The sequence below is a fragment of the Mastigoproctus giganteus genome, chromosome 9, assembly GCF_048544385.1.
Source record: "Mastigoproctus giganteus isolate SK-2022 chromosome 9, ASM4854438v1, whole genome shotgun sequence".
In the NCBI taxonomy this organism is placed as follows: domain Eukaryota; kingdom Metazoa; phylum Arthropoda; class Arachnida; order Uropygi; family Thelyphonidae; genus Mastigoproctus; species Mastigoproctus giganteus.
In genome coordinates, this window is record NC_143583.1 from 157,583,581 (window position 1) to 157,598,982 (window position 15,402).

Consider the following 15,402-nt stretch of genomic DNA (forward strand, 5'->3'; position numbering starts at 1 on the left):
TTACTCGGCCTTGTAATTGCATAAAAGTATCGGTAAAGGTTTCCACATGTTTCAACTCTGCTACCGTTCGTAATTTTCCCGCCTTTGTGATACGATAGTTATATACCGTACTAGATAGCGTTAGTTGAACTTCATTAGCAGTTAAATTGTACGTTTAAATAAATACATATAACGACTTAGGTTACAAACGTAATATAATTAATTATATTTAACATAATTAATTATAATTAATTAATAAATTAATAGAATCATGACTCAGACCAGAGCAGCAAAGCAAAAGGCTCAAGCTAATGGAAGTGCTGTGGCTCAGAGCAGAACTGAGGGGGGCAGTGGTCCTCTGACTCAAAGCCTTATAAAATGCACTGTTTGCAGAGCAATCGGGTACGGGACATGATACTGCCAAGGGGGATGTCTTTGTGTGTGCGCGATGTAAGGAGTGTATCGATATCAGGCAACAACTCGGCGTTCTTGTGGGCCTATATGAGAGCTTGAAGGACAGGGTGGATGCCCTCGAAGAAACTAAATTGAGGGGCCCATCAAGCTCTCAGTTGCCCACATCAACGCCAGAGCTTGCACTTGGGCATCGTGTGACACAGAGACAACCCCCCAAGGCAGAATGCACTGGTCCCGAAGGAACTGGTAGTTGTTGGTGACTCTATTGTCAGGGAAACGGGGAACACGCTTTGTAAAAAAGATAGGTGGAACAGGACCAGGGTATATCTGCCAGGGGCAAAGGTTGATGACGTTGTAGAGCGAATATCATCTTTTAAGGGCACAAAAGGTGATATAGTTGTACACGTTGGCACTAATAATATTAAGAGTAGGAGACCGGCAGAATTACTTAACAAGTACAGGTCACTGTTGAACAAAAGCCAAGAATTAGGGTTGAATTTGAAAGTGTCTGCAATTCTGCCCAGACACGATAGGAGGGAGTATATGATGAGAGCCTTGTCGATCAATTCGGCCCTGGAAAGATTGTGCAAGGCTCAAAGGGTAGAATTTTTTCCAGCCTGGACTGTACTTGTTAACAGGAGAGATTGCTTCTACAGGGATGGGATACACTTAAATAGAAAGGGTGCAAGAATATTTGCTGATGCTATCGAGGCAGTGTTAGGTGGGTCGGAAAACTGCTAGCTTGGGGGGAGACAAAGACCAATAGATTGACAGTAGCCACTGGCAGAGGTGAAAGAGATTCTTGCACTGCTTCTATTAGAATGAGCAGAAGCCTGAAAAACAAGATGCATGGTATTTCAGAGATTGCTGGGAACCATTGCGGTACAAGTAAACACATGGGTTGTGTTAGGGTAGCTAAGAATAGAAACAGGTGCAGGTATACTTGCGTGTACACCAATCCTAGCATTGGTGTATACTTGCGTGTACACCAATGCTAGGAGTTTAGTATAAAAATTTGATGAATTGGAGGTATTGCTCAAAACATCAAAGGCAGATATTGTTGGGATATCAGAGATGTGGTGTCACACAGATATAAGGGATGCAGAACTGCAATTTGGGGAGTACAACGTCTACAGAAAGGATAGACAGGATAGGAAGGGGGGAGGGGTTGTGCTATTAGTTAAGAAACACATAAAAACCAAAGAAGTGAAGCCAGTCGACATCGCTGGACAGTGCAGTGTTGAGTCAGTTTGTTGTGACATAAGCATTGGGAGATCAAAATTGAGAGTAGGAGTGTGTTTTAGGCCTAATGATTGTGATGCGTATATTAAAAAAAAAACTGTACAGGGAAATAGAGTGGGCCAGTAAATCAGAGAGTCTTATAATGGGAGATTTTAATTTCCCAGATATTGACTGGAATTTGGGGGCTGGTCACTCACACACTAGCAGGGCTTTTGTAGATTTATTGGATGATTGTTTTCTACATCAGCATGTTCGGGAGGCAACTAGAGGGAGTAATACTCTTGATTTGATTATCAGCAGTGATTCTTCATGCATTAAGAATCTGCAGATAAATGAACCACTAGGTGGCAGTGATCACAGTGTGCTGAAGTGGGATTTACTCAAAGAGGTAACTACCATTAGGGGTAAAGGGAGGGGTTATTGCTTCCGTAAAGGCGACTACGATGGACTGAGACAGTATTTAAATTCTATACAGTGGGACCAACTGATGATGTTACCAACAGCAAATTCAAAATGGGAAGCATTCAAAGAACTTATCTTGGAAGCTACTAGGCTTTACATACCAACTAAGATATATTGTTCAAGGTTTAGGCCAAAATGGATGTCAGATGAACTAATGAGGCATATGGCAGAGAAGAAAAATGCATGGGATACATACAAATTAACACATGACACAGAAGCCTATGAAAGATACAAGTTGATCTGTAACCAAGTTAACAAAGGAGGTTAGGCAGGCGAAGGCAGATTACGAGAAATCCTTGGCAAGGGATGCAAAGAAAAAAAGCAAAGAGTTCTTTACTTATGTAAACTCTAGAAGGAAGGGGATGAATCAGATTGGTCCACTTGATATTGATGGGTCAACTGTTGATGATCCTGCTTAGGTAGCTAACAAACTAAATGAATATTTTGCATCGACATTCACACATGAGGAGTTATTCAGCAAGGGGAATGCCATAGGTGTATTCAACGGGGTGCTCTTTTTTCAGCAGTAAGCTACAGAATCTTGAAATAACTGGGAGTAAAGTGGAGGAGAAACTGTTGAAGATAAACACAAGAAAGGCGCCCGGGGTGGATGGGATCTATCCAGTTATATTAAAGGAGGCAGCAAAGGAAGTAAGCAAACCCTTAGCCATAATTATGAAAGCTTCCTTGGACTCAGGGGAGGTACCCATAGACTGGAAATGTGCAAATGTGACCCCAATTCACAAAGGAGGCTGACACAAGTAATTATAGACCTGTGAGCTTAACTTCTGTTCCAGGAAAATTAATGGAGGCACTGGTTAAAGACGCACTGCAGGATTATTTAGACAAGACTTCAGTTATAGCTCAGACACAGCATGGTTTTGTTAAGGGGAAGTCTTGCCTGACCAACTTGATTGGATACTATGATGCAGTCACAAAAGAACTGGATGCAGGGAATAACTTTGATATTATATACTTGGATCTTAGAAAGGCTTTTGATACTGTTGCACATGGAAGACTGCTACACAAATTGGAGCAGTGTGACATTGGAGGCAAATTGCTGCTATGGATAAAGGGGTGGTTGAGGGGGAGAAGACAGAGAGTGGTAATCAATGGACACTGCTCACCGTGGACTAATGTTATTAGTGGAGTCCCTCAGGGCTCAGTGTTGGGTCCATTATTGTTTTCTGTATTTATAAATGATATTGATGATGGTATATCAAGCTTAATGTCCAAGTTTGCAGATCTTACAAAGGTTGGCAGGGTTGTCAAGGACACTACTGACACTATGCTGCTGCAACAGGATCTGGAAAGGTTGAGCAGATGGGCTGAGAGGCGGCAAATGAAGATTAACATTGACAAATGTAAAGTACTACACATGGGAAACAGCAACCCCAGAGCAACGTATCAACTCTGTGGTACTACACTGACAGTGGTAGAGAATGAAAGGGACTTGGGGGTGGTTGTGCAGGCAGATATGAAGTTCTCTGAGCAGTGCAGACGGGCTGCAAGAGTAGCTCATGGAGTATTGTCAATGATATACAGGAATTTTTCCAGCAGGGATAAGGAGGTGATTATTCCATTGTATAAGGCAATGGTCAGGCCACACCTAGAGTACTGTATACAGGTCTGGAGGCCTCATTTCAAGAAGGATGTAGAGCTGCTGGAACGAGTACAGAGAAGGGCAACAAGATTAGTGAATGGAACAAACGTGTGCTCTTACGAAGAAAGGCTTAAGCTTTGCAAATTACAGTGTCTGGAGACTAGGCACCAGCGAGGTTATTGTTATTGTTATTTTTTGAATTTTAGGAGCATTAGCAAAACTAAGGCCATATTGCTCCGGGGATATGCGGTGGTCATTCCCTGACCTTTCCGCATCCTCCGTATTTGGTGGTCACGGGCTCGAACCCCGGTCTAATCAAGAAGCGTGTGCTACGCACTGCTGCTCCTGCCCACCTGGCTACGGAGGCGCCACCAGCGAGGTGATCTGATAGAGGTGTATAAAGCCTTGAATGGTTTAAGCATGCTCAATGCTGATGGGATTCTTCCTCTAGCTCAGAAAAATCACCTGAGAGGGCATAAATTGAAATTGAGGAAAGACAGATATAGGATAGACTTGCGGAAATTTGCCTTTAGCCAGCGGGTGGTTGGTTGGTGGAACAGACTTCCATCCCTTGTGGTGGAGGTTGATAGCCTAAATAAGTTTAAGGCTCAGCTGGACAGGTATTTTGAACGAACAGAGGGGTGAAGTGGAAGTGGTTTTTTTTTTTTTTTTTTTGGCTGATGCTGCATAAGCTTGCTTTCTTGCATAAAATGCCTCTACTAATGCTAATGCTAATGCTATTTACTACTAACAAAAGAAAATGGCAAGGAAGAGGAAAGTTTTTGTGCAAGCCGTGGTTGGTTTTATAGGTTTAAAAAACATATGGAGCTCCACAATGTTCGACTTAGTGGTGAGAGTGCCAGTGCAGTAATTAAGCAGCTGCAAGATTTCGTGATGATCTAAAAAATCTGACTGAAGATAATGGTTACAATGATGAACAAATTTTCAATGTGGACGAAACGGGATTATTTTGGAAGAAGATGCCTTCATGCACTTATTTTTCAGAAAAAGAATCAACCTAATCAGGATATAAAGCCGCCAAAGATTGATTAACCCTTTTACTAGGTGGAAATGCATTTGGTGACTTTAAATTAAAGCCTATGCAGATATATAAATCAGAAAATCCAAGGGCTCTAAAAACCTTTTCAAAAAATACTCTTCCCGTTATATGGCAGTCAAATAGGAAAGCCTGGGTAACAAAACTCTTTGAAGATTAGTTTGTAGTAATTATTTTTGCCCTGCAGTTAAATGCTATTGCAAAGACAGTATCATGGACTTTAAAATTCTGTTACTATTAGACAATACGCCAGGTCATCCAACTTATCTTACGGACCTGAACAGAAATGTCAATATTATTTTTCTGCCACCGAATACAACTTCTTTGTTACAACCAATGGATCAGGGTGTCATTGCCACATTTAAGGCTTTTTATTTAAGACTTACCTTTGGACAAGGCATTAATGTAATTGGAGAAAATGCCATATGTTTATGTGAATTTTGGAAACATTACAATATCCGAAATGCCATTGAAAACATACGTGAATCATGGCTTCGAAGTAACTGCAAACAACATGAGAGCTGTTTGGAAAAATCTTTTACTGAATTGTGCCAATGTTAATTTTATCAGTTTCGAATCTCAAATCAAAACAATTTCTGAAAACATTGTGCAGCTTGGGAAAGGTCATCTTGGATTTGAAACCTTGGATTGTGACAGTATGCATTAATGCATTGACTCTCATTCTGATGACCTCACTGATGAAACACTTGTGGAAATGGAGCAGCAACGCTTATACGAAGAAGAAGAAAACGTTACATCCACGAAAGAATTCACAATTGATGAATTGTCAACGTTGATTGATAAAGTAGATGAAGTTTGTGAATTAATAATGACAGCAAATCCAAACATCGAATGAGATATGAAAGTAAGGCAGGCATTGCAAAATGACATTCAATATTATTGTTAATAATAATAATAATAATAATATTAATAATATTATTATTATTCAATAAAAATACAGTATACACACTGCAATAAAAATCATTTGTACTGTACTTACTAGTATTTTTCATTTTTATCATTTTAGTTTCTTTTTTTTTGCAAGAACTTCGTGTGCATCAATTTATCAGTATGTATTTTACATTAAAATACATACTGATAATACCTCAATCAGTGCGGTTTTGCATAGCGCGGTATTTTTGTAGCACGAATTAACCATGCTATGCGAGGTATTCCTGTATATTAAAAATAAATCAAGAAACCGTCTGAACAATGTAAGCCTCTCAGCATGTTTAAAGAAGAAAATTACGACATACTTGCCTGATGTTGATAGACTAGCTCAAGAAGCTCATCAGCAAACGTCATAAAGATTTCAGTATTAATAAATATTTGAAAATATATTTTTTATTATATATATACACAATATATATATATTAAAAATTATGTAATATATATTTTTTTAATAAAACACCTTCCCATTCTATTCCATTTCTCTAAAATCTTGGTTAATTCTTGGTTTTTGTTCTGTCTCTAGGTGACAGCCAAATCCTCTGCTTGCGCTTTCACGATGGTGGGACTGTAAGTAATCCTGGATATAACCTCCATGCACAAGCTGTTGTTGTTGTTATTATTTGGTTTTAAGGAGCATTAGCAACTAATGACACATTGCTCCGGGGATATGCGGTAGTCATTCCCTGACCTTTCCGCATCCTCCGTATCCATGCACAATCACACTGTGGGTGACCACCCAGGTGTAAACCAACGCAAGCAGAGGTTCAGGTGTGGCGCCCACACCACATGGAGGAATGTCACCCCTCTGTGTTACCAGGCAATATTAGGTGTAGATGACTCTCATCAACCGGTGCAATACCACCACTTTACTTATTGGAGGCTTGAAGTAGTGGAACCTAAGTTTAGTCTCCAGAGCTAAGTTCTGGTCAACTATTCCCCACCTCTTCCATCATGCAGTATGACTAATGACTTTTGAGGGTATGATGAACATCATGGCGAGATCCAATCTTCCTTACATTTCGAGGGTACAGATCTAAAACGGTGTTCGCAGACTGGCCGCTAGTCAGTACACCGGACCAAACCTATTGGTAACTCTTTAGGAGGCTTCCGAATCAGCTAGTGTATAATCTTGCTACCTCTACTCTGCCAGATAGTGACTGGAGGGAGTCCAAGTAGTGTGTATGTGGGGGGCATTGTCGAGTCTACATTATGTCAAGGATCTGGGTATATTCTTACCATGTGTACGCCATATCCAAAAATTTCATTACTTCATACAGCATGCCCCCCCCCCTTTTTTCTTATTGTTGAATACACCATGAATTGTCAGACTAATAGAGCAAGCTTATCTGCGAAAAGATCTTAACCTCCCAAGCACTTCCTAATTCATTTCACAAATATACGTGGTCTCAATTCTAATCTCAATGATGTTCATTTCCACTTGCAGTCTGCCAAATGCCATGTACTTTTTATGATAGAATCTCAGTTATCGGTTGATTCAACTGCAGCTCATCTCACCTGCCCAAATTATTTGCTTTGATTCCTTTTGCCTCAAAGGTGGGTTTTTTTTTTTTTTTTTTTTTTAGGAGCATTAGCAACTAAGGCCATATTGCTCCGGGGATATGCGGTGGTCATTCCCTGACCTTTCCGCATCCTCCGTATTTGGTGGTCACAGGCTCGAACCCCGTTTTAATCAAGAAGCCTGTGCTACGCACTGCTGCTCCTGCCCACCTGGCTACGGAGGCGCCTCAAAGGTGGTACTTGTGCATATGTCCGTTCCAATATTCCCTGTCAGAGACTTGGTAATTTGGAATCTCCTTTTTTTTGATCTTCTCTAGCTTAAAATCTCTCTACCTCATTCTGTAAAATTCATCTGTTGTCTCTACCGTTCCCCCAACTCCAGTAATCACTTGGAGCTCTTTGGCATCCTTTCCATGCAACTTGACTTTCTCCAGTCCAACTTTCCTAACAGTGAGATAATTTTCCTTGGTGATTTTAATGTCCACAACTCCAGCTGGCTTCCATTTTCTAGATAGTCGACCCAGCTAGTTGAGATGCTGAAGCTTTTGCAATTACTAATGACCTTGTACAGACTGTTCATTTACCTACAAGAATACTGGACAATCTTAACCATACAGCCAACACGCTTGATCTTTTTCTCACAAACAACGCTTCAAAACTAATGTTTCAAAACTTCTGTCAACGTTTGCTCAGATCGCGTCAGTGAAATTATTCTTGTTGGAATGGAATCCTTTATATCACACTTCACTTTAACTTTAAAATCTCGTCCTTCATCTAAACTTTGGTATTTCAATAAATGTGCGCTAAGGCTGTTAAAGAGAACAATGTTGTATATCGTAATTTGCTTGTTTCCAATTCTTCAGTTTCATTTTCTGCCTACACCAAAGCTCACAACAATTGTAAAGCAGTTGTTAGTCAGGCCATACAAGATTTTGAACAGGCTACGAGTAGAAAACTTGCTTCTTGCCCTAATGTTAGCCTAGCATTCTGGTCTCTTGCCAAAGCGATTGTCCCCAACTTTTGCCCATCTCTGCTCCAACCTCTGTCAAAACCAGATGGTTCTGTTGTCACTTCAGCCAAGGATAAAGCTGACCTGCTAGCATCCCATTTTTCTTTCAGCTTGTGTATTAATGATCTTGGTAAAACACCTCCAACCATTCCCATCACGCTCCATTCAGTGCCTCCTGTGGTCTTCCGTCAAAAGGATGTCAGAAGGATTTTGACAAATCTTGATGCTAAGAAAACTCCAGGTCATGATGGTATTTCTCCACTTGTTCCCAAAATCTGTGCTCCTGAACTTACTCTTGTTCTTTGCTGCCTTTATTCACTTTCTTATTCCAAAGGTGTTTTTCCTTCTGCTTGGAAATTTGCTCATATCCAACCAGTTCCAAAAAAGTGTGACAAATCCCTCCTATCCAATTATTGTCCCACTGCAATTACTTCTACTCTTCTAAAATAATGGAGAAATCAATTAACCGCCAACTCTTAAAACTACCTAGAAACCCTCTGTCTGATCAACGATCGCCAGTATGGATTCTGTCAGTGTCGATCCACTGGTGATATTCTGGCTTATCTTACCCATTTATGGACAAAATCAATGGAAAATTTCAGTGAAACACAAGCAGTTGCTCTTGACATCTCAAAGACTTTCGATCATGTTTGGCATAAAGGTCGTTAAACAAACTTTCATCTTATGGTTTGCCATCTGTTTTTTGTAATTGGTTATCCAGTTTTCTCTTTGATAGCTCACTGAGGGTGATGGTAGATGGCTCTCTGTCTTCTAACTTCTCCACTAATGTCGGTGTCCACCAAGGTTCAGTTCTTTCCTCTACTCTTTTCCTCTTGTATATTAATGACCGCCTTCTTCCATTGACTGGAAATCCTATCCATTGTTTTGCCGATGATAGCACATTGCATTCCACTTTTCCATTTTGAGAAACCATGCCCAGCTCAATCAGTTTCAACTTCTCGAATATCCGCTACCAATTCCTTAAATGCCGATCTCCAGTGGGGCAAAGACAACTTAGTCGATTTCAATCCTTCCAAAACTCAGTGTTGTCTTATATCTCGCAAAAAGGATTCTTCTGCTCCTATGCTTATCTTTAGTGACACTCCAATTTCTAGGCAAGATGATATATCTCTTTTGGGGATTACCCTGACTTCTAATCTCTCTTGGCACAAACACGTTACAAATATTGCTTCCTCTGCATCTAAAAAACTTGGTTTTCTCTTTTGCTTTCGGTGTTACTTTTCTTCCAAGCAGTTGTTCACACTGTACAAATTGCAAATCCGCCCTACCATGGAATGTTGTTCCCACATCTAAGGTAGTGCCCCCAAAACCTCTCTCAGCCTTCTAGATTCCATTCAGAAAAGGGCAGTTAGGTTAATTAATGACTCATCCCTAACAGTCTCTCTCCACTTGCTGTCTCATAGACATACTGTTTCTGCTGCATCCCTTTTCTACAGATACTTCCATGGGCACTGTTCTTCTGAACTGGCTTCTATAATTCCCGCTCTCTCTTTCAAAACATGTGCCGCCAACATCCGTTTACTGTCCAACTTCAAACTCACAGAACCAACTTTTCATCTTCCTCGTTTATTCATTCAACTGCCTTCTTTCATATGTATTTCATCTTCTCAACCTTCAACCCAAGCATGGTATTAAGTACTATAGGTTTTAATACCTCTCGTATTTGGGGTTTTCATAAAAAAAAAAAAAATAAAAAAAAAAAAAAAATATATATATATATATAAGGGTGCCACTGGATGCTTGGCTGCTCTTTGGCAGTTCACTATGGAAATACAGCCTTTTGGGTGTCAAAGGGTGTGGTTGCTCCCTGAAGAAATCATGCCTGTAACATCCCTATTCTTTTAATTGTTTTTTATTATTTTGTGACTTCATCGAATTTCTTATTTGGGAGCTGCCTTTGTGACTGGAGATGTATTTCTTTACTCCTTTTATGAAACATAGGCAACATCATGCCAACTTTGTGAAGGGCTGAGGGACTCTTCTCTTGGTGAAAGTTAGGTTTTTCTTGTTTAATCAATTTGGTTGGTCATTAATTAAGTTTCCATTGCTCCTTCCCCATATGGTAACAGTAGTTACCTAGATATGTAATGTGCTATAGTTTTAGCACACCCACTTTCATGTGGTTTAAGAGCGATTAAGTCTATTAACATGTTCATTGCACCCTTATATGTGGCATCGGGTTTTTAATCCACTTAGAGGGAAGAACCATGTTACTTTTAAGAATTTTTTCTTCCAATCTGGCAGAAGAAAAAAATAGATATTTCTGTCAAGCAACCTGCACCAGAGGCAGATTAATTTAGTCACAGTAAGAAGAAAGCTCAAAAATGTCTCTGCCCTTTCCAATGCAGATTGATTCAATCCTGGTTTATAAAGGTTATTGGAAAAGCCAGTAGTGAAAGTGCTAAACTGTTTGTTATTTGGTTAAATATACCATATAAATTGTCCTTATCCTTTTCTTTTTTTTTTTTGATTTGGTAGTTGTTGGCGCATCGGCTTCTGTGGCCATATTGCACCTCCCAAGGTTTTTGCAGTACTTTGATCCAAGCCCGAGGCGGGAATCGAACCCGCGACCTTTGGGTTGCCGGGCAGGTACTTTACCTACTCGGCTAGCCCTTTTTTTTTTTTTTTTTTATTTGAAGACAAAAAGCCTTTACTTTTATCCTTATTATATAGGAATTAAAGTAAAGTATTTTATTTTTTTTATGCCTATGTTTATTTTTTTAAATGGAATATTATTAAAATGGTTTAATTACTAATTAAACATTACTAATGTGCCCAAGTAAAGTAAAATAACATAGTTAATAAGGTTAACAGGAAATAAATTAATGATGTAGAAAAATTTATAAAAAATAAATAAAAAAAAAAAAAAAGTAGGCAGCCAAGCTGCCAATGCATTCTCTGTTCTTGGATTTTAACATTTATGTTAACAATTTGTACTTGGTTCGATTTATTTTCCAAAAATCAGAAAAATTCAAAAAATTGGAAATATCCAAATTCTCAGACTGCTGGTTTCCAGACATCACACTATTAGGAATATGTCATATAACTGGTATTTTGAAACTTATACATTTACTTATATAGTTTATCAAACTTACTTTTTTAATTTCATATATTTTTCATCAGACACTGGACAACATTCGCCTCTTTGAAGAATCTGACCTTCGAGACATAGCTTTGCTGGAAACAGAAATATAATCAATCATTACATTATTATTGAACATTAGTAATGTTCAATAATAATGTGATGTAATCAGAGTTATTATCAGAAAATTTAGAATCTCTTAAGGTTTCCAAAAAAAACTATACAATAGGGGAATTGCCCTTCAACTGAATTAAGGGTAATATCTGTCTTGTTCTTTTTCTCATATCCAAAAAAATAAAAACAAAAATTAAAACAAAAACTGAATCATTTTTCAATTATTTTCATTTATCACATTAAATTAATGTGATAAAAGAAAATAAATGATAAATAAATGTACAAAAAATTTAAATCGCTTAAGTTTATTAACTCAAAAATTCATGGACCAAAATGATCATCTTGCTGCAGGAATTGTGCTTGGATTATTAACAGCCTGGATTACTCATATTTTTAATCGACATTCATAAGAACTCTACTAGATAATATTTTACTGTATCACTGTCCAGTGAAGATGAGAAAACAGCTCTCATCTATGTACAAAAAATTTAAATGGCTTAAGTTTATTAACTCAAAAATTCATGGACCAAAATGATCATCCTGCTGCAGGAATTGTGCTTGGATTATTAACAGCCTGGATTACTCATATTTTTAATCGGCATTCATAAGAACTCTACTAGATAATATTTTACTGTATCACTGTCCAGTGAAGATGAGAAAACAGCTCTCTTTAATTTAAACTTTGAAAGAAGTTTTTAACATTTCATGGGTTTCTGTTGCACTTCTTAATCTGAAACAAAATAATGCAAATTCACTGATCACTGGCTGTTTGGTGTTTTGGCTGAAAAGTTAATTCCAGCTTAAATAAAAGTGTGTGTGTGTGTGTGTGTGTGTGTTTTCTGGTCCGACTGGTCAATCCTATGAAGTACTACAATTTTTTAATAGATACAGCACTACCATTTAACACTTTCCTGCTTATATTGTTTTTTAAGATTTTCTATATTAGCCCAAAAAGGATGAACTTGAACCTTCTTCCCCTTGATTTTTGACTCTGAGAAAGGGACTGACAGAAAATAATTCCAGAAATAGTTAAACGTGCAGTTTACTCCATAAAACTCCTTCCTGGTGCAAGTGACATTTTTATTTCATATTTAATTCAAACCTTGGTAGATATGCTACTCTTTACACTCAATGTCTAGCTATTCATCACATTTGCACGATCTCTTCGGCTTTTTTAAACTAAACATTATTTGCATGCTTTCCTTTCTGGTTTAGTAATCGGTACTTTTTCTGTACATATTCGACATGATATCAATAGATTTCATTAGAGCAGCTTTATCATTATGTTAATATTACATTTATCATGTTTATACAGTTATATAATACTCAAGATCTGTTTAGTTTAATTTTTTATAACACTTTTGTGCATAAAAGGGACTGGGGCCAGTCCCTTTTAAAAGTGCTATAACAGGAGTTTACAACACACACACACATGGGCAATCTCTGCTTGGTATGCTCCCAGCTAACATGACTTCATTATAATGCAGTTTACATTTCAAATAATTAAAAGGGAAAATATCTGATGGGGAGCCACAGATGAGTAGATCCGAGAGGGAGGCCAGGTGTGTTCTGCTCACTTGTTATGGTCGTATTCGCCATCACCACTTCTTGGTCACTGTCCATTTCATGTGCCAGGAGGGTTCCTCCCACATTGTCTTGAAATTATTGTACAAATACATAGTTTTGTTGTTTAAGCATTACTGATAGCTAGGATATACAGAGAATCTGGGACTGGTAGAAAAATTTTGCCACAATGAAGGGTGCTACTGAAGATATCAGCCACATAACAATTGCAGGATGAATCAAGAAAGACTGCAGATGACAGAGAAGTTGCTAACATTCCAAAGTGATCCCTTATCATAAATGAAAAACAGGATTTAGGTCTCTATGCCAGCTTTTCGGAAACACAACAATCTGAGCCTGCACCTGTCAGAGTTTTGATATCAAGGTCTTGAGTCCTGTGGGTGCCTGCAGATGTCTGCTTATAACCCAGTTCCTCCAATATTCAGCATGACAAATATACTTGTCAACACAGCTGATTGCTTCACAAAAGAATGTAAACAACACATAAATGTGTTGTTTACATTCCATAATGGTTCCTAGTATAGGTGGGGCACACATCTTGTCTTTCATGAATTTATAGAGAGTAAAATCTAAAGGAGTCAGATCAGGAGATCATCAGGGTCACAAAATCAGTTTCCTGTTCCAATTCAATTAACTCAGAAAACAGTGTGTTTGGGTATGCACAAACTTCTTTGATAGTGTGGTGGTAAATCTTGTTGGAAAATCAAGTCACCATCACTGTTATCTTGTAGTTGGGATATAATGAAATTCTGTAACATCAAGATACACGATGGCTGATGGGAGCTTCTCCAAAGAAGAAAGGCCAGCAGACTGTGTAGAACTCATTGTGCAAAAGGCCAAATTTCACAATTTTAACCAGAAAATTGTGTGCTACAGTAGGCAGTGCACCTATTTTCTTGGTGGTGAGCAAAAACTTAGATATTCTTTATCAGCAGGAAGTGGTTTCAGATTTGTATCATGTAGTCTATTCACAAAATAATGTTTTAGTTTTGTAAAGGAGGTTTTGTGGACACCCTGTATTTTGTTTAGAGAGCTTATTAAATTTGAAACAAGTTCTTAATGGAATGGATTAAAATTTTGTAATCCATTCAGTTAAGAATAAGCATGGATCCTGAATATTTCAAAAAGAAATACAAACACTTTGATGAGATACTTCCTAAAGGCCAATTTCTGAAGAACGATCATTGTTAATCAAATTACCAGAAAGGAGAAATATGGCTTTAAGAGGAATTCATTTTGCAGTGTAATGTATCAGAATTAAACTGGAATGTCTGTTTCAAGATCAAGTGAGTCCAAGGAACTGAGTTGGTACATAATTTAGTGATAGAGATGTATGGTGAAGAATATACTTTGGGGAAATTGTTGTTGTTGTTGTTGTTGTTATTTGGTTTTTAGGAGCATTAGCAACTAAGGCCATATTGCTCCGGGATATGCGGTGGTCATTCCCTGAATGACCTTTCCGCATCCTCCGTATTTGGTGGTGACGGGCTCGAACCCCGGTCTAATCAAGAAGCGTGTGCTACGCACTGCTGCTCCTTCCCACCTGGCTACGGAGGCGCCTTGGGGAAATAACTGCAGAAATTGCCAAATACACAGCAAAGGAAGGAGCTTCTATGAACCTTCTTTTATGAAGTCTAGGCTATTTTGCCAGTGGGTGCTATAGTTTGTAGGGGGGGTTACTTGCTTTAGGTACAAACCGAGTATTGCTGTTAATACACTGCACAGAATTTTCCTTAATTTACAAGTAGGGAAAAGGATATCATTATCCTATTGTTTGCCGATGGTAAAATCTTATTTAGAATATTGTGATCAGGTCTGGAGGTCAAAATTGAAGAAAGGGTTCCAGAAAAGAGTAACCAGATTAGTCAGGGGATACTAATCAATGTCTTTATGAAGAACAGCTAAGAAAGTGTGGACCGCAAAGCCTCGAAACTAGAATCATCTGGAAACATTTTAGGAGGGATCCGATAGAAGTACATGAGGTCCTGAAGGGAATCAGTAAAATGAACAAGGGAAGTTTATTTTCACTGACAAAATAAAGAGAGGATGCAGGTGGCACAAATACCAAATTTTGATGCGATATGCTGTAGACCACTAATAAATTGCCTCAACAGCAATTGAGGTTGATAGTTTGATAAAGTTCAAAGCAAAATTGGATAGGCACATTTCAGTGACAGGGAAGGTATGAATGATATATATATAGTTAAGTAGAAAGAGAAGAAGAGAATAGGAACGAGCTAACAGAACAAGAAAGTGAAACTGCAGAAAACCTGGAAGGTATACTGTAGATCCCATGATTTCAATGTCTTCATCAAGGGTGAACCGTCAAAACCATGGGAAAAACAGCAAGGAGTAAGGCCTCTGTT

At 38.4% G+C, this 15,402-nt stretch overlaps 1 protein-coding gene across 1 annotated transcript in view; it reads right to left on the reverse strand.

Annotated features, from left to right (window-relative positions):
• The window catches only part of TfIIFbeta (transcription factor TFIIFbeta), a 189,868-nt gene that overhangs the window by 48,596 nt on the left and 125,870 nt on the right, over positions 1-15,402 (reverse strand). Inside the window, exon 5 of the mRNA XM_090381266.1 lies at positions 11,352-11,433. Coding sequence (XP_090237392.1) covers positions 11,352-11,433 — 82 coding nt within the window. The remainder of the gene's footprint in view (positions 1-11,351; positions 11,434-15,402) is intronic.